This window comes from Antedon bifida, chromosome 7, assembly GCF_963402885.1.
Source record: "Antedon bifida chromosome 7, ecAntBifi1.1, whole genome shotgun sequence".
Classification (NCBI taxonomy): Eukaryota; Metazoa; Echinodermata; class Crinoidea; order Comatulida; family Antedonidae; genus Antedon; species Antedon bifida.
In genome coordinates this window covers 825,676-844,942 of record NC_136232.1, presented here as the reverse complement: position 1 = coordinate 844,942, position 19,267 = coordinate 825,676, and the positions used below count along the sequence as shown (strand labels likewise).

General features: G+C 34.3%; 3 protein-coding genes across 3 annotated transcripts; 2 read left to right on the top strand and 1 right to left on the bottom strand.

The window, feature by feature from the left end:
• Positions 1-39: 39 nt before the first annotated feature.
• On the bottom strand, positions 40-1,137 carry LOC144847928 (uncharacterized). Its single transcript, XM_078704523.1, has 3 exons — positions 1,043-1,137; positions 488-563; positions 40-339 (listed from the first exon to the last, which is right to left on the bottom strand). The coding sequence occupies exons 1-3, from the start codon at positions 1,094-1,096 to the stop codon at positions 182-184; spliced, it is 288 nt and encodes a 95-aa protein (XP_078560649.1). The 5' UTR covers positions 1,097-1,137; the 3' UTR covers positions 40-181.
• A 256-nt stretch (positions 1,138-1,393) lies between these two features.
• Positions 1,394-11,448, top strand: LOC144847926 (CCR4-NOT transcription complex subunit 11-like). Its single transcript, XM_078704521.1, has 11 exons — positions 1,394-1,531; positions 2,238-2,343; positions 3,668-3,802; positions 4,790-4,897; positions 5,255-5,424; positions 5,998-6,130; positions 6,509-6,715; positions 7,015-7,164; positions 7,933-8,037; positions 9,220-9,270; positions 9,862-11,448. The coding sequence occupies exons 1-11, from the start codon at positions 1,494-1,496 to the stop codon at positions 10,006-10,008; spliced, it is 1,350 nt and encodes a 449-aa protein (XP_078560647.1). The 5' UTR covers positions 1,394-1,493; the 3' UTR covers positions 10,009-11,448.
• Positions 11,449-12,213: 765 nt separating this feature from the next.
• On the top strand, positions 12,214-16,927 carry LOC144848320 (uncharacterized). The gene is made up of 5 exons (XM_078705035.1): positions 12,214-12,405; positions 12,868-13,054; positions 14,340-14,490; positions 16,214-16,293; positions 16,722-16,927. The coding sequence occupies exons 1-5, from the start codon at positions 12,316-12,318 to the stop codon at positions 16,799-16,801; spliced, it is 588 nt and encodes a 195-aa protein (XP_078561161.1). The 5' UTR covers positions 12,214-12,315; the 3' UTR covers positions 16,802-16,927.
• Positions 16,928-19,267: the final 2,340 nt, after the last annotated feature.

The following is a 19,267-nucleotide window of genomic DNA, read 5'->3' as shown; positions in this document are numbered from 1 at the left end:
TAAAGTTGATTAATAAATCATAGGGTATTTTTGTGTGTGTATATAATAGCATTTGAATATAATTACTACTGCAGACCAATCATGCATAAACAAACAGTACACACTATCAATGAGTATGCTAAGAAGTCAACAATCTCATACTGCAGTCTCTCATTAATAAGTGTCTTTGTAAGAGCTAGCTTCAGCAATGTTCCCCAGCTCTTGGTGATGCTGGTTGGCCTACCCTAGACTTGGCCATTTTGTCTTCAATATCATAGTAAGTGAATTCATTATGTTCGTAGTATTGCCCTGATTCATATTTACTGCCGGTTGTTGTTTTTGATTCTCCACTTGGCTTTCCTGCAATATTAAAAATAATAAATCAAGTAGCGGATCTAGATAAAGATTGCTAGCTAGAGTAGGTCTGTGGTTGACATTCAATATAACGATTTTGCTATTCAAAGACAAAGCATTGAGAAAACTTGATCAAGTCGTGGTGCAAACAAACCTTTGGAAGTTGATTTAGGTTTAGTTGGTGGTTTTGATGTACAATATGATGCTCTGCATACAAGTTGTAGAGATTTCTATTAAAAAAAAAACCATTAATATGTATTAAAGCCCAGCTTAGCCTTATAACCATCATATTGCGCACATATGATCAAGGCAAGTAATGAATGAATTCGGCTAAATGGTGCCAGCATCTTGTCTTCTTTTGTAATTTCAAATGGAATAATACCCAATATAATCATCCATATCAGTTCCCTAGGCCTAGACTTGGCAGAGGACTGTCATTGCCATGCTACCTACCACTTGACTACCTGACTGTCTTATCCCTCTTGCTAGCCTAGGCCTACATAGACTAGACTAGGCTAAAGCGGGCAAGGAAGGCCCCTTCATTTGAACTTCAAGACCTACAAGCTTGACAAGGCCTACTCTAGGCTAGGCCTAGAAGAAAAAATATGAAGAAGTACGACCCAACATTTTAATTAAATAGGTTATATAAATAAAGCCGCCTATAAATGACATATGCTTCTCATTTATAGTTTATCTAGCGTACTATTACCAGTGCAAATAATTGTTTTAGTTGCAAACGGCAAACCGACAACGACGCAGCCATTTTTATTTTATTTTGTTGTTGTTATGGAACGCCTGTAGTGCCTGATTTACAGATTGTATTTGAAATTGTTCAATTTACGTACAAACTGCAAGTCTGCATGTATTTGAAATTTGAAACTTCTATTCAGGTAATGCCAATTCTCGAGTATTTTCCTCTTTATTTTATGTTCCTTTTAAATAACAGTATTTTATGAAGCATGTTTTACACCATGCCAAAAAATACAAAACACTCTGCTAAAGGCACTTCCGACGCTCCATAGTCGTATTTTCTTTGATAAAATTAATTCAAACGATCGAAGCAGCACGAGCACGCCGTCGCGATCGCCGCGTATACACACAGAGTAGCCTCTAGCGGGCCTAGGCCTAGATGAAGTTTTTGCAGCTATTCTTCTCTCATAATGTCTCTTTCACCAAAAGAGATAAATACAATTTTAAGGTGATTTTACCATTTTATATTAGAGCATGTAGTGTCTTTGTTGTAAATCGTAATTTAGTTTTCAATTACTAAATATAGGCTAGCTAGCCTCCTAGCTAGGCCTGCCTACTTACCTAGGCCCTAGGCCTAGTTAGTAAGTAGGGATCCCGTTATTAGTAAGCCTAGGCCTACATACTAATAGGGCCTAGGCCTAGGTAACCCTCCTAGGGCCTATACCTAGGCCTTCTACATCCCTAATTATACTACTAAGGGCCTAGGCTGCGATATGAATTTTATGATGCGATATGTGAATGAAATGCATCGATATGAATTGATGACACAATATGAATGAAAAGTTTTGATTGAAATGCTTTGAATGTTTTGTTTTGAATTGAAATGTTTTGAATGAAATATTTGGAATGAATTGAATACTTTGAAAAGTCAAACTATTTGTGGCATATGTCATTCCCACCGCGCTCTCTTGGTAGCTTGACTGCGTTCCGTACCGTACCTCTCCACGTTAGCGTTTTCCCCTATACTATTAGTATTACTACGCTGTAAAGGATCCATATTGATGACAGCGGGGAGAAGAGGGTTAAGAGATTGAGAAAAAAAAATTGTGAGCATTCAATTCATTCAAAACATTCCCTAAAGCACAGCGATTTTTACTAGCCTATGTCCTAGCCTAGATAAGATATTAACTGTAGTAATTTGATTTTATTTTCAGTATCCTGAGTGAAGAGTCTTCCAATAATACCTCATTTGAAAACTTGGCAAATGGGTTTCATGAATCATTTCAAAAACATGAATATTTTAAGGTTGGCACATTTCTGGTAAGTCACATGACCAAAGGTAATGAATTTACACTTACACTTAATGTTTGATGGAAATAGTTTAGGCTAGTGTCTATTAGATTCCATTTCTAGCCGAAAATAGTTGTCAAGCCTAGATGTTCACTGAAGAGGCTTGTATTACATATTTAGGCAGAGAATTCCAGTGATGTATGACTCTGATGGTAAAAAAGTTGACCCTGCACATAAGATTTCCTCTAAGTTTTGGACGATATAGTTTTAAGCTGTGTCCCCTGGTTCTGATGTTGTGAGACAATTTAAATAAATCTTTTGGGTCAATATCCTCAAAGCCTTTCAAAATTTTGAAAGCTTCAATCAAATCTCCTCGTAGTCTTCTTGTCTCTAATGGTTGAAGATCAAGATATTCTAACCTTTTATCATATGGTAGATCACTTATTGACTTAACCATCTTTGTAGCTCTTCTCTGCACCTTCTCCAAGATTTCTTTGTCTTTGTTATAGTAAGGAGACCAGGACTGTATACAGTATTCCATATGTGGACGGATGTATGCCTTGTACATGACCTGAAAACTTTCTTTGTCAATATTTTTGAATGTTCTTTTGACAGTTCTCATACTATTCGTCGCTCTAGCTGCTGCTGCAGCACACTGTCGGCTTGGCTTGCAGTCGCTAGTGAAGATAACACCAAGGTCTTTTTCTTCGTTTACTGCCAATAACGTTTCTCCATTTAGACAATATTCTGATTTATGGTTGTATAAACATCATGATCTCCAAATACATACACTTGCGTTGGTCCAAATAAGCCCAATAAATGCAAATTAAATAGTATTGAGTTGGAACTTAATGTTTTGGAGGAGGGGTGGGGGAAAGTTTTTGGTTTTCAAGACCACCACCGTACTCATTTGAGTCATAGTTGAATGTTGTTAAGTATATAGCTAAAGCTTACCATCATGATATCAGCCGTTGTTTTTTTTTTTTCCGTATCTTGCATGCATCGCTATAGATAGGCTGTGCGGATTTAGGCGGGGATAAACAGTCTTTAGCACCCCCCCCCCCCCCCTAAAGTGTAACAGCCATGTCTTTCTAAATAGAATAATGACTATTTTATTTTTCTGCAACCCGACGAATCGTTTTTATCATTTATGAAATATTTAGGCCTCCTCCTCCAACCCTGCCCCACACTAATATATAGTGCTGAATACGCCCCTGACGGTGAGGATATTGAATCCTAATTTTATGACAAAGTTTCCCAAATTAATTTGCCAGCTTAAAAATATGAAAGACCATCCTCCTGAATCTGCACGTACCTATATTAAACAAAATGTTTCTATATTTTTTTTTTACAGGTTTTGCTGCTACACAACCCTGACTTCCTTCCAACTGGACCCCAGCGTTTAACAGCTCTGTTTCTCCTATGGGAGATGTATCGTAATGAATCCATAGGCTCAAATCCATTCGCACCAATTTTTGTACACCTTCTGGTAAGGCAATTGAAACAAAACACAAAATCAGCTAAAAGAAATCTCACCAACCTATTTTCCAATTTAGGCTATGGTTGGGCAACATAGCATTGTTGTTCTTTAAGTTCTGTCTAGACTATTAAACTTGTGACAAAAAGAGTGATGTGCCCATATATGGGCTTGATGATATTATATCACTACCATATTTAGGCACATCACACTTATTAATTAGTTTGATTATTTAGTTTGTAGACAGAGCTTAAGAATAAATAGGCCATTAAAAAAAAATTACAAGTAGCTGGCCTTTTAAACTGATAAGGGAATTGTTCAACTAGGACATTAAGCCATCCATATACACCATAGATTTGATAGTAGAAACATCCATACAATTCATCCCAACTCTCTTGATAATTACGTATAATGTATAAATTTCCAAATTATACCACTCTTATAGATAGAGATAAGAGAATAGAAAATGGTGGAGTTGTGGCTTGGTGGTTATGATGCTTGGCTACCACTCCAAGGGTCCTGGGTTCAAGTCCCGTCACATTTTTTTCTAAGGACCAAATTACTCCACTCCCAAAGACTTGTAATAAAACTTTGTTTATGTATAGCATATTGTGTATATGTTTGTCTTGTGAACCTCTGAGGGTCCCTAATGATCAGCAATAGCTGGATGGATCACCCTCATTAAATATGGTTTTAAAAAAAATGAATAAATAAAAAAAAAAGACTAATAACAATCTGTAAGATGTTATAATCACTTCATGCGTTGTTTAATAAGTGCAGTTTTGAATTGGCACCACATTTCCACCTTCCATACATTTAAAACTGGGTATTCTTTAGATTTTTTAATAGCGTCCTCCATGGATCCATGTATTCAAAATGCTCAAGCACCTTCTATAGTTTGTAATGTAAAGGCTTAAAAAAAAACCTGATACAAGTTTTTTTCCATACTCTTCCATCAATTTTTGTTTAAGTATTTAAAATATTTTTGTTTCTTTTTAGGGTAACGTTGAGGAAGCAGCCGGTGGTCTTAATCTAATGCCTCCAATCAACCATTCAGAAAAATTCTTCCTTTCTCAGATTTTGGATGTCACTTCCCCGTCTAGAGAAGTACTGTGTTCATTTCACTTGTTGTTGTAATTAAGTTACAAATCTAAAGCTCTGTCTACATTATCAAATTTTTGCGATCCATATGGACACGATGATTTCATATTACTACCATATTTAGGATAGTGTACAGCATAAAAAATATTCATATTTCCAAAAATGTGTTGCAATTGTTGTCCAACAAATCAGAGCTCTGGAATACTAGTATTCAATTTAAATAAATAGATTCACTGGAAAACACTGACATGCTTTAAACATTTCAAACCTAGTTTTGTTCTCCAGCTCTGTAAAATAATTTGTTTGAAAAGTTCAAATGCTCATGTCTGGTTTTTTTTTCCTTCCTTTTTATTGTTCATGCAGCTTTTCAAAAAAGTTCCAAGACAGATTGTTGCTATGGACCTTGGCCCAAATGCTCCTGTCATAGACATTAGTGAATTGCAGTTGGCATTAGCCAGGAAACATTCTGAACTGCCTGTTATAAGCAAGGTGGCTGTGCCCTGTATAATGAGCGATCCCGATCCTGATGGCAGGTAAATAACCTCTGACCTTTTATTGTGGTGCTACAATTTGAGTGATCCTGATGTCAGGCAAACGACCCAACCTTTTATTGTGGTGCTACAATATGAGTGATCCAGATGTCAGGCAAATAACCTCTGACCTTTTATTGTGGTGCTACAATTTGAGTGATCCTGATGTCAGGCAAACGACCCAACCTTTTATTGTGGTGCTACAATATGAGTGATCCTGATGTCAGGCAAATGACCTCTGATCTTTTATTGTGGTGCTACAATTTGACTGATCCAGATGTCAGGCAAATGACCTCTGATCTTTTATTGTGGTGCTACAATTTGACTGATCCAGATGTCAGGCAAATGACCTCTGATCTTTTATTGTGGCACTACAATTTGAGTGATCCTAATGTCAGGTACATGACCTCTGACCTTTATTGTGTTACAATATGACTGATACTGTTGCCAGGTAAATGACCTTTGACCTTTTATTGTGGTGCTATAATATGAGTTATCCTATCTATAAACCAAAGTGTCCTTACTTAAAAGATTTAGTATTTTTAAATTATTATTTTGTTGTTTGTTATTTTTCAGTGCAAATGTCGATCTTAAACAAGCAGAAAATGTTCTTGAAGTTCTTGGTAATGGTCCAAATTCAGCAATGTCGAAATATTTCAAACCAGAATTTATTCGATTGGCACCCCCTCTACATGTATGTGAGGATGAGGTATGGGCAAATATCTTATACAATCAACAAAACCCTGTTAAATTTTGCACAATAATCATAGTGTACAGTAGACCCCAAAATGTCACTTATTTTAGAGAGCACTTTGTACAATATTATGTTTAAAGAAAAATAGAGTAGAGTCTTGAAAGGTAATGTAAGAAATGTTTCTGTTCTATTCTTACTGGTGCTCGTAAGCCCTGTCCACACTATCAAACTTTATGTGACAAAAAAATGTGATGTGCCCATGGACATGATGATGTCACATCACTACCATATCACACACATCACACTTTTTTTGTCAAACTAGTTTGATAGTGTAGACGGAGAACACCCTGTGTGTTTCATTTCTGAGTAATAAAATATTTATTCCTGTTTTAGTTGATCTGGATGAACCCTGTTGATGTGGACATCAACTTGGCATGGGACACAACAATGTGTGTGAGTAACACAACTGGTCTTGAGGTCAAACGTCTCATGACTAAAGCTTTCTCTGGTGCATTGACGGTTCCACAGCAACAGCAGCTCTTACAAGAGTTAGAGAAGGATCCGAAGCAGGTGTATCACATTGGATTAACTCCAGTTAAGGTAATAAAACAAGTAAAGGTGGGTCTCGTGTTCATTCTGAACGTAGAGGAATGAACTGTTAGGAGCTCATTGTACTAAGCGTCAGCATTATGTGGTAGGGTCCTCCTTTCAACCAAGTACTCATTTACAGCTGAGTGAACTATTGTTATATGTAACTCCAGTTTATGGAATACAGTATTATACTAAAGATGTTGCAAAATTTTAATCTAATTGGTAGTATGGTGGTATTGCTTGTGTTGTTGAGAGCTGGTTTCTTTGAATATAGAGTATTAATGCAAGCATTTTTCTCTCTTTTTTAGCTACCTAACTTGGTAGAAAATAATCCGTTGATTGCAATTGAAGTACTCCTTAAGTTGATGCAATCAAATCAGATTACAGAGTATTTCTCGGTTCTTGTCAACATGGAAATGTCATTGCATTCTATGGAAGTAGTTAACAGATTAACGAATGTAAGTCAGGGTCATAGCTAAGTATATAGGGTAGAAATGTAGGTTAGTAAAAAAGTATTTTTACTTAGTTTTGATGATGCAAGGCCCTGCAATGACACAAACCAAATGTCTCTTCTCATTGGATAATAAAAGACCTCCCACGGACTATTCAGTGTACAACCATTGCCTGCAATCATTGATTTCACCTACAGAGAGTGAAAGATGTAAACTTGCTTAGGTCGTCTGTTTTGTATCTGAACAGCAAAGCGTGACAGGAGGTCAAATTGCTATGCGGAATATGAATAATTGCTGACGCAGCAAACAACTATTTAAAATTAACTTTAAAGTATCACACAAATTTTAATTATATACCATATTGGTAATAAAAAACATTCATTAGTATTTTGCATTTTTGATGGGACAATACATATCTTACCAGTATATTAAAAGAGTGGGAGGGTTTATAATTTATGAAAGTCCTGGTGAGCTTATGGTAGGGTATACCAACAAGAAGAGGTTAGGCTGACTATAAATTATCCTTACTATTTCACATTCAACTATTGATGTTAAGAAGGAAAAAAGCATGAAAATGAATTACTTTTAGCATTTGTAATCTACATGGATAATAAAATTGAAAATTATGCAGAAAAAATACAAAACCATCCTGACTATGAAATTTGCATAAATAGTGGAAAGTGTCATGTCTCAATTATAAATAATAATAGATATAAATTAATATTATAATGGTGATTATATTTAATCATCCATTTACTTATTTGTAATTTGCAGGCTGTTGAATTACCACAAGAGTTTGTTCACCTGTATATTTCTAACTGTATCTCAACATGCGAGACAATTCGTGACAAGTACATGCAAAACAGATTAGTACGATTAGTAAGTTTTTAAATACTAAAAATAAAATATGCATAAAGCAATGATTCCGATTGATGATACAGAATTTTCTTATGTAAGTATATTGAGAAGAAAAAATCCTCGGTGGGACTTGAACCCACTACCTTCCAATCACCAGCCTGGTATTCATTCCTCTAGACCACTAAGCTTGCGCTGTTGGTTAAAGTTGGATTTCAGTCCAAGGAAATAAAGGACCATTTACACTAGGGCGATAACGATCGACGATAAATAAATAAACATACATTTTTCTTAGATAAAACGAAAGAAGTTGGAAAGATTTTCGTTCTGGAACTATAGGATAATCAGGTATGCTGTATTTGATAAAAATGATATTTTTGAAAATCCAATCAAATGACGTCAAAAACAATAAAATCGTTGTATTGTAACGATATTATTGCTCTTACTAATCATGACGTCATTTGATTGGATGTGTGGAAATATTATTTTATCAAAGGCAGCATAGATGATAATCCTATAGTTCTAGGATGAAAACTTTTTTAATTCTTTTGTTTTAGGTATGAAAAATGCATATTTATCTTTTTATCGTAGATCGTTATCGCCTTAGTGTAAATGGGCCTTAACAGGTATTCTGCCAACAGTGGTAGTTGCATTCTGTGTGGTAGCTTTGTAAATTAGAGCAAAACATCTGGCCAATTACTTTCTTCCTGACACAAAGTAGTTTTACAATTATAACGTTTATTAAATTTTGCAATACCCTTGGAAATACTCGCTGGATTGATTTTTATTGATTTGTAGACGTTGTCGATATGAAGTCTTGATTTGCACAGCTGGTAATATTTAAAATTGTCTCGAAAAACAGTTTCAAATTTCTAAAATGTTCAATACTTATTGATTGATAAATCTAAATAGTTTGTGATACACCCACAATTCATTAACATATTGAGGTCAAGGGTTAAAAAGCTGTGTCAAGAAATAAAGTGTGAAATCACATCTCAACTTCACTGCATGCACATAATTTTCTTTTAATGCACTAAAGCTCTGTCCACACTATCAAACTTTATGTGACAAAAAAATGTGACGTGCCCATATTATGATGTCATATCACTACCATATTTGGGCACATCACAAACTAGTTTGATAGTGTAGACAGAGCTTAACCCTTGTTTTGACCAATAAAATATAACAATAGCATTTCTTTTGTAGGTCTGTGTTTTTCTTCAGTCTTTGATTAGAAATAAAGTCATCAATGTTAAGGTATTTAATTTTATAATTTTTATGATAATTCAGTAATTTCCAGTTTCTTTACCAATTCCTGATTGTTTTTCTTGTCAACTTAAGCAGACTAATTCTAAGATATTAATTAACCAAGTTTACAATTAGGTCCAATCAAACATTTGACCAAATTAAAGTTTAGGAGGCAAATAACTAAATTCGTTGGGACACTTCTGTTCAGCGGACATCCTTATTATAACATAGACCTTTAATAGGTCTATGATTATAATATGAAGGGACGAAGGACAATATATGTTTAACTCAAGGCCAATTTACACAGACGAGAAGTAATAAAAGTATACAGTATCTATCTCTATAAATCTATGTTATTCCTTATGACCATTTAAACACAACGCGAAGCCGATGGGTGATTTCTGCTCAGGATACACACTATACGTGGGGCAAGTCATGCGGTTTTCTGCTTACAGTTACCACTCATCTGTAAATTGGCCTTTATTCAGAGAACACCTATTAAAGGTACCTACTTTAAGTACCAAAGGTGTCCCCTTGATCGAAGTTCTACTCTATTGCCATCTGAAAAAATACATATTTTTGTCATGTTGTATTTGGTAGGATTTGTTTATTGAGATGCAAGCATTCTGCATTGAATTTAGTCATATACGAGAAGCAGCTGGACTCTTTCGATTACTAAAGACCTTAGACAGTGAACAACAGCCAACACCTACAACTTCTGCCAAGAAAACTGAAACAAAATCTTGAACAATGGAAGTAATATTTATATAACGAAAGTAATATTTATATAAGTAATTAAATTTAAGAAAAAAAAATACTAGTTTTTAGTGGAGATGACACAAGATATGTTCGAGATCGATTACTACCTGTTGCAAACTTTTTTTTGTTTTGCGCTTCTGGATGTGAAAGGGCAGAGCGTTCACATTTTTTTATTAAATCAACTGAACTCTTCGTTAATGTAAATAATCAATATAGGTGAGGTTTAACATTGCAGCGGATTATTCAGCAAGTTATTTTAATATTTTCAATAATTTCGGTTTCATTATTGGCTGCTAAACAATGCGTAATCTCATTTCAGTAAACATCTTTTTGACATGAAAACAATGTCAGAGTTCACACAAATTCTATGGTTGCAACTTGTTTTACTATTAATCCTAGGTTGTACATTATCCTGTCTGTGAGGATGAGTTTACATTTTTGTAAGTTTATATTGAACCAGCAAAGCGTGAAATCGTGTAGCAGCATAGAGATATTATTATAGTGTTCACTATAATATTTTAAGGTAGCAGACTGCTGTATGGACTTTTGTCTCGGTTTTGAGCGCAACTATTATACGTATGAAACGTCATATATGCCAAAATATGTATCTTTTTACTAATATTAGGTCGAAACACAGTTTCGCTGCTGTATAGTGTAAACTGGTGTTGTTGATATCGAGTTTAATACACTTTGTGTATAAAGAACTTAAGTGAGTTTTAATTAATGTCGCTACATGGCATGTTCTATACCCGATTCGCTATCATGGAATTGTATCGTAGGCAAATTCTGTGAAACAGTGTCACATATGTATCACATGTATCACTCCTGTTAATGTTATGTGAACCCTATGATATTGAAGGAACAAAGTACCAAAATAAATACGATTTCCTTATTTGGAGATAAAAATACAGATACTCGGCCTTATTGTCACAAACACCTGTTTGGGGAAATGACGTTGTAATCAATTTAGCAAATATGTATTCTTACATCAAAATCAATTCCGAAACTTGCTTACGTATATATCCGTCAATATTAGACCTCAATAATAAAACATTGACGATCCCTAAAAAATAAAATCCATAACTCCGAATGGGCGTCGCCAGATTTTTCTTTTCGGGGATGGACATCCCAAACATTTTGGAATACGGAAATTAATACTAATATTATCAGGACTATTTTGATTTTAGATTTTGAAATGGTTAATGGTTTTAAATTTATATAGCGCAAAATACAAATAGTCTCTATGCGCTGTTTAGTTTGTAAAAATGTACACGTTTATGTAAAATAAACTAGGAAAAGGCCTAATAAACCGAATAAATTGACCAAGAAAACGTAAAAAAAAGTCCGAAAACGGAATCTCACATCAACACACTGTTTCACTAACTTGTCAAGACAAGCTAGCTATTTATTCACAAGTGTCATAATGATGTGAGCATGACAAACAATAACATTTTAAAAATGTATAAGAAAAAAATAAAGAATTCACACATAACGAAACAAGTGAGTCTTCAAGTGAACTTTGAAGATCGAAACGGAGGGAGACTCACGAATCACCAAAGGCAAAGAGTTCCACAAATTTGGAGCAGCGACCACAAAATGAAATTGGGCGGTGGAGTTTTTTTACGCTAGGACCTAAATGAAGTGCACAAGAATATTTTGCATTATAATTTTTAAACCATACCTTACCTATTAAACCCGCCTGTTATGGGTTTTCAAAACGGCGCGGGCCCCTGGATTATGTCGAGTAAAAAGTATAGAGAAATTTCTCGTGTAAGTTTACGACGGTACAATGAAGTAGGACCTACAATGCAAAAACGAAACCGATAAAATTAATGTTTTAAGAAATACGTCAACAAAATGTAAACGGAACATGCATTGTAAATAAAATGATAGGATCGCTGGCGAGTTTTCGTTTTTCCTTTTTTTTTGTCGCGCAGGGCTTCCCACAATTTATCTAGAAACATTATATCATAAATTTGCGCACGGTACCGTAATACCGTACCCAATACGCAAATGGATTTAATATCTCGTGGAAAAGTTTAGTACGATGAATTGCCACTGGCATCCGGGTTATTAATCATCAATACAGATCGAATTGCTAATTATCATCTGTTAGCCGAAGGAAAGGTAATGTTGAAATAATGTGATCGATAACACTGTTTATTTACAAGTCAACATCTGGTGTTCGTTTAGCGTTTCAACAACTTTACACGTACTTTTAAATTGTTCATTATCGTTGAGACTGGCGATCAACTCAAACGCGCAGTTTCTTCATGTAAATCATAGAAAGGCAAGATGATGAGGACGCTTTTTGTCGCGTGCTTTTTGGGTCTAATTGCCTGCACTGGTGCCGAAGTCATAGCGTTAGACTTCAATATATGCCCCGTAAGTATTTTTGATTTTTCACGATTTTTGTCAATCGTTGTTTTATGTATATTGTGCTTAGGCCTATATCCTAGTTTACTGTAGATTTATAGGCCTACTGATATTGTCTATTTAGTGTAATGTGTCTAATTATATTTGTCTCTAGAAATTTATAATAATTATTTTGCCGATGTGCCGATAGAGGAAATGTCGGTTATTATCCAAAAAGCACGCAAAAGTACTTATCTAGTAGCCTAATGAGCCATTATAGGAGGTTCATTTTTCCTCATCGGCGGTAAATCGAACAAGTCTCCAACGCGCTTTTTTAATTTGCACCCCGGAAGCCGTTTTGTATTATTGCGCATGGAAGGTGCAAGTCATTTCCATAGAATGGTCTTTGATGTTGCTTCTCAATTGGCAATAGGCCTAAACTAATTGAAATGAAAGAATACTGGTAGGCCTATCATATTTGTTTTAATGTAGGTGTGTGACTGCAAACCACCATCAAATACAACTCACAATCCAAAGTTGTTGATAAGCGACGATAACGAAGATTGTTACTGTTTGTGTGGTGTAAAAGAAGGATTGTCATGTGATTGGACCGGTGAATGTCACCAGGGGCTCTATTGCACAGCACCCAGGGGTAACACAAATAAGGGTATTTGTGAAGGTAGGAAAAGCCTGTTTTTCACTAGGTGATTTTGTTTGCGCGAATTGAATGCGTCTGCTTATACGCATGCGTGTTCATATCTTCCATTTTTCAAATTTCGGCGACGAATATTATATAATACTTTATTGCTTCAGCAAAATAGATAGTTACTACTTTTTGCAAAGTGAAAACTGGCCAACCAATGGAAACGAGTATCGGTCATGAGCACTATTCTTGTCTGCTGACAATCGCAGCTTTTCGCTCTTGGCCTAGTAGTCTTCAGTAGATCATCTATTTGATAGTGCATTCTCTCGAGTTTCTCGCAGACAATGTTATCTACCAAATAAACTAAATCCAATTCTATTATTTACACAATAATGAAATACGAATTCATCACAGACTATCGACTACTGCGTTAATAATTCCGACTTGGATAATCAAAATAAATCGTATAGTATTTGTTTGTTTTTTGTTTTTGAATCACTTTTCTACTTACCAGTACTCTTTGTTTAAGCGTACATTATTATACAAATAATGAATGTTTATGAGTGTAATGGTACAAATAATGGTATGAGGTGAATGACGCAAAGGTTATATTTCGCGAGCCGAGTTGAAATATAACCTTTCATCATTCACCACATCTATCACATCAAAAGAGATTCCTGTCATTTGAATCAAATAAAAGGTAGGCTTAGCCAAGGCCTACATTTGATTCACATTGATTAAAACAGTAACATTTGGTTTTTAATTAACTTATATGGATTTTATAAACGCACCTACCGTAGTGTTATTCATGTCCACAAACGACCAAACAATCCTAGGCCTAGCAAGGCTAAAACGCCTAGTAGGCCCAGCTAGGCTGCAGCAATACGAAACTTCGACAGGCAACTGGAACTCATATATAGACTAATTGTGTTTTTTCCAACGATTCTTGTATTAATTAATCAAAAATCCTAAAAACGATCTAAAGCTAATTTAAATGCCTTTTTGAATGAAATTAGTACATATCTCCAAATCGTACACAAAAATCTGCTGCTGCATATCTCGGTGGTGTTTACAAACAAAACAGAGGCAAGACAACAGGTGGCTGTGTTGTATTTCACAGTAATTTGTAAACTAGATTTTTTTTTCATCAGCGAAACGTTTTTTTTTTCGTACACAAAAAACGATCGTTTAATAGTGCGTACTATTCCACGCCATGTGACCCTCCATCGTCCAATCAAATGACAGGAATTTATTTAGGTGTTGTATAATACATTTTATTTTTACGTATACATTCATTTGTGTATTATATTCTATGTTCAAGATGCATGTTCTGAACCAGGCCATTACTGCGACACATATGAACGATGTATGGTACTGAACAATAAGCCGGAATGCAGTGCTCAAACGTTTACTTGTTCTTCGATTGTTTATAGACCCCTTTGTACAGATGACAACTATCAATTAACTAACAGGTACAGTAAATGAATTATAGATACACTTACAGGTAGGCATTTAGTTTTGTTATCAATAATATCATAATGGCCAGCATGTCATCAATATAACAATCAATATTTGATCATCTTAAATCATATTCATATAAATTTCATATATAATCATTATTATCTCTTCATCGCCAATCACCACGATTTGTTTATTTACTTCCGGCAAGGAGGTATATGTAGTCGATCGCGTTTGTTACTTGGCAACATTTTGCTTTTTATGTATGTATGTTTGTACGTATGTTTGTATGTATGTTTGTATGTATGTTTGTATGTATGTATGTTAGCACGATAACGCCTACAATTTCCAAGTTATAATTCTGGATTTTTCGGTGTAGGTAGATATATACTTAGACCTACAGACCATGCCTATTGAAATTCAAGAAAATTGGTTTAGTAGGCCTAATAACTTCACAAATAACAAAAATGATATTATTTTAAGACCGGCTAGTGTTAAAAGATAGGAGACAATTTTCAAAAGCCGGTGAGCAATCTTAAAGTAACAAGTAAACTGAAATTGCATTTTATCGAGAACTACTTCTCCAAAAAACTTCATTTTTGTACAAGAGGCAAGAGTTATAATTTGTGATTTGTAGTTTTTTAATTTAATTTACAGGTTTTTTGATACGAGTAATTTTAATAAACCTATTTCTTTTCAAATTCACCCGTTTGTTTTTGGCGTTGCTCTTCTATTCTTAGTCAACAGAATCTATTGTTAGTTGAAAAGCTGGTTACATAACCATTACACCAAATTCGCATACACATATGCTTGTAGTGAAATTAGCCTAAATCACACACAGCGTTAATACACACACAAATATATATATATATTCCCGGAGAAATCTTATGTAGGAGAATTTTACAGTAGGCGGGGGTATGCAGTCTCGGAGTGGCTTTCTAGTTTTACATTCAACCATTGATTCAAAGAAATGAAGAAAAATCTTGCAGTCGCTACTGTACTTTCACACACCGTAACCTGAAATAGCTGGGCACACGACTTGTCGGTCGTTTTTCGTCACCCGCATGCAGTGTTCGAATTTTGTTACACAACGACGTAACGCAACGTAAAGGATTTGACCAATCACAAGCGATGGATTTACTGTCGCTTGTCATTGGTCAACACGCTTACGTTGTATTAACGTCCTTGCGTTGCGTCCTTAGTTGGAACCAAGCTTTAATCACGGGGGTTGGGAGGTGTTGGGCGATATACGTACCATCTTGAATAATGCTCATATGATTACGTCATTGTTTTCATTTATTATTATATAGTACGGTAATTAGGATTAATATGCATGTAGTATCGTGATAACGTCACTTAGCTTCAGTAAGCTAAATTTAATAAATGAATTGTTTAGGTGAAAGAAAGGAATATAGATAATAACAGGTCAATCGATGTGTCGTCGCAAATCGACTCCCTATTAATTAGACTATTGCACCAATTAATCAATGAAAGAAACCAAAACGAAAGTTTTAAAAAGACCACTGGTAAGACCAAAAGAAAACGGGATAAACAGCCAAATAAAAAAAAGATTTTAAAAATACGGAAGCAAATCGTAGTGTCAAAATTACGGAAATAAAAACGTTTTAGGTGGGGAGAGAGAGAGAGTTCGTGTGAACACGTACCTTGGAAGTCGTATTACGTTGTAGTACTGTACTCAATTCATTCATTATTGGTATAATATATTATTATTAACAGGTGTTTCTACGAAAACTACAGAAAAGAAAAGAAAGAAGACGGCATCAATGTTCACATACTTGGTTTTGGTACTTGTCAAGGTATATCTATATTTTTAACTATCGTGTAATATTAAATAGCCTATCGATAACGTGATTGCGGACTATATGTTATGCTTCCATATGTTAGTTATTGATGATTAATTTTTATGTAGACAATATAGTTATTTATATTTTGTGTATTCATTTTTAAAATGTCTATACAATGTTTTTTTATACAAGGTTATATAATAGAACACTCTTCTTTAGCGGACCGTCAATGAGCCAAATATATTAGTAATTTTGAAAAGATGATAATAATACTGATTAGTTGAAACATCATTTCCATTGTTCAATGTGTATAGGAGTACAATATGATACAATAATAAATAGATCAATAATATAAAATTGTTAAATAAATAAAATAAAAAACAAAGTTTAGTAGGCCTATATCAATTCCTCCGATAATGGTAATGTTTGTTCCTTTTCAGATGTTTTGACCAAGAACCAGAAGAACCCCTCTGTACACGCAGGAAATACCTACAATCCGTTAAATGCAGTTATATATTAACACATTAAAATGGCGGCATATAAAATAGTCATAATTTTCTCAATAGGCCTAATTGTTGGGTTTCTTTAATGTATCTAGATGCTTTTCTGGTGTAAAACGAATATTCATGAACAGCAGCCAACATTATCATTGGACAATATTATTATGTATGTTGTTCATTATTTTCTTGGGATTCTCTATTTGGTGGAAGAATGAATTGAAATTGTCAACAACGTTTACTTTGGTGAAAAAAGTAATGTATTATTAAATCTTGGTTCCCACTTTACTTGGACGAAACGCAAGGACGTAACTAATAACCCGCAAGTAAATAGGCCAATCACGACGCTATGACAGCACCGACGAGTCAAGACGTTTCGTCTGGCCTCGCCGTACGATGCTGTCTGAGTTGGCTTAAACTGTCGCTTGCGATTCGTTGAGTCACTTGCGTTGTTGAGTCACTTGCGTCGCGCTTTCGTCATTGCGTTGCGTTCAATTGAGAACCAAACTTAATGAAAACATACCGACGATTTAAATTGTTACATCATCTTATAAACAATAATCTTGTGTATTTGCTAATAAACGATTCACACATACTGTAGGCCTACAACACGCATGTGACAAAATGTTTCAGGGATATCGCCCGTGATAAACTTACAGAATTACATCGCTTTCGAACGTTAGTTTATGTAATGTAATTGCTGTGTTAACAGATGCGTGTAAAAATACTACTAGGCCTACTACATACTATGTAGACCTACATACATGCGTCGGTGCAGTATTCACAGGCGGTCTCGCTGAGACTATGCTCAGCCTACCAACTTATTTTACATCAATGAAACACGGAAATACTTTCACGTACGTTCGTACCAAGGTAAAATGTGGATCTTAAACTGCTTAAATTATTAATTATATAGCAAAATTTGTCCAAACAAAATACTATTGTTTTTTAATTTGCTTTAATAATAGTTGATATTATATAAGTCTTTCTGACATTACATTGGTTAAATTGATATTATTGATATGATTTTTAATTTAAACTTATTGTAAAAATAGTTTAGGCCTTTACATTCTTTTGGTATATTGGAAAATTAAACTTAGGGCCTATTTAGTCTTGAAATTGAGAATAAATCAGTAGTGTCAATTGCAGATTCCCTGTTAAGACGTAATCGGATCCAGCATCGTGAATGCAACCGATAATTGTCTCTTGGACGAAGATCAGGAAGAGGAGGACACAACTGTTATTTTATTCATTAAAAATATTGATCAATCCTTGCGGTTTCTTTGCTTTATAGAAATAGTGTAAACATATTATCGCATGTATGTAATCTTGGCTTGAGTATTTCTTGGTTAACAAATGAGAATGAATTTGTTGTCGGTAATAAAGGGTTTTCAATTGCTGTTTTATGCATTAAGTCTGACTATTATAACTATATCAATTCAATTATTATACGATAATATTATATGTGCATATTTTGCGTAAGTCATAGTAGCAAGTTATATCTAAAAATAAAAGGGTCGAAATTTTTTACCTTAATAAATATTTTAAATAGTCGATCTTTGGCCATTTCAAAAGACCTTTTAAATTGACATGCGCAGCAGAATCACATAATATGTTATCTAAATACATTTTTAAATAAAAAAAAAATTTACTATTTAAAAATAGTCGATTTTGTGAAATCTTTCTAAAAAATCTCTGTACTATTAGTGTATAAAAGAACTTTTCCGAAAAATTGCCAAATATCGACCCTTTTATTTTTTGACGTATTGACATGCGCCGAATCACATGTGGTTTGCGCATGTATTGAGGTATTTCAAAAAATAGGCCTAAAGGGCCATATTTCTAAAAAAAAATTTTAATAAAGTTTTTTCGAAAAATGGTCAAATATCGACTATTTTTTTTTGTATTGAGGTCACATGCGCATGTCAATAGGCCTATGCCAAAAATAAAAGGGTCGACATTTGGCCATTTTTCGAAAATGTGCCTGTACTATAATAGTACAGGGATTTTTTTTTCGAAAAAAGGCAAAAATATCCACTTTTTAATATTCAATTATTTTGCGATAATATTGCTATATATACGCATATAAGCCTATTGCGTTATCATCATCTTATAGAGTCTTTTTGTCGAAAAAGAAAAGAGTCGAAATTTGGAAAAATGGCCAAAATATCCACTTTTAAGATTCAATTATGCGATAATATTGCTATATATATATACTATAGAGTGTTTGTAACCAGTTATGTCGAAAAAGAAAAGGGTCGAAATTTGGCCATTTTTTGAAAAAATCCCTATACTATAGTACAGGGATTTTTTTTCTAAAAATGGCTAAAATATCCACTTTTTAAAATTCAATTCTTTTGCGATAATATTGCTATATATGCGCATATATTGCGTTATAATCATCTTATAGAGTGTTTGTAACCAGTTATGTCGAAAAAGAAAGGGGTCAAATATCGACTATTTAAAATATAATATGCGCAGACCACATT

What these genes read in the sequence shown, in the direction of transcription:
- LOC144847928 (XM_078704523.1), bottom strand. Translation starts at nt 1,096, where the DNA reads ATGGCTGCGTCGTTGTCGGTTTGCCGTTTGCAACTAAAACAATTATTT. An exon ending in TAAAACAATTATTTGCACTG is followed by an intron (nt 564 to 1,042) that starts GTAATAGTACGC and finishes TTTTTTTAATAG; the next exon opens with AAATCTCTACAACTTGTATG. An exon ending in ACCTAAATCAACTTCCAAAG is followed by an intron (nt 340 to 487) that starts GTTTGTTTGCAC and finishes TTAATATTGCAG; the next exon opens with GAAAGCCAAGTGGAGAATCA.
- LOC144847926 (XM_078704521.1), top strand. Translation starts at nt 1,494, where the DNA reads ATGTCTCTTTCACCAAAAGAGATAAATACAATTTTAAG. An exon ending in TCACTTCCCCGTCTAGAGAA is followed by an intron (nt 4,898 to 5,254) that starts GTACTGTGTTCA and finishes TTGTTCATGCAG; the next exon opens with CTTTTCAAAAAAGTTCCAAG. An exon ending in TTGGATTAACTCCAGTTAAG is followed by an intron (nt 6,716 to 7,014) that starts GTAATAAAACAA and finishes TCTCTTTTTTAG; the next exon opens with CTACCTAACTTGGTAGAAAA.
- LOC144848320 (XM_078705035.1), top strand. Translation starts at nt 12,316, where the DNA reads ATGATGAGGACGCTTTTTGTCGCGTGCTTTTTGGGTCTAATTGCCTGC. An exon ending in AAATAAGGGTATTTGTGAAG is followed by an intron (nt 13,055 to 14,339) that starts GTAGGAAAAGCC and finishes TCTATGTTCAAG; the next exon opens with ATGCATGTTCTGAACCAGGC. An exon ending in TGGTTTTGGTACTTGTCAAG is followed by an intron (nt 16,294 to 16,721) that starts GTATATCTATAT and finishes GTTCCTTTTCAG; the next exon opens with ATGTTTTGACCAAGAACCAG.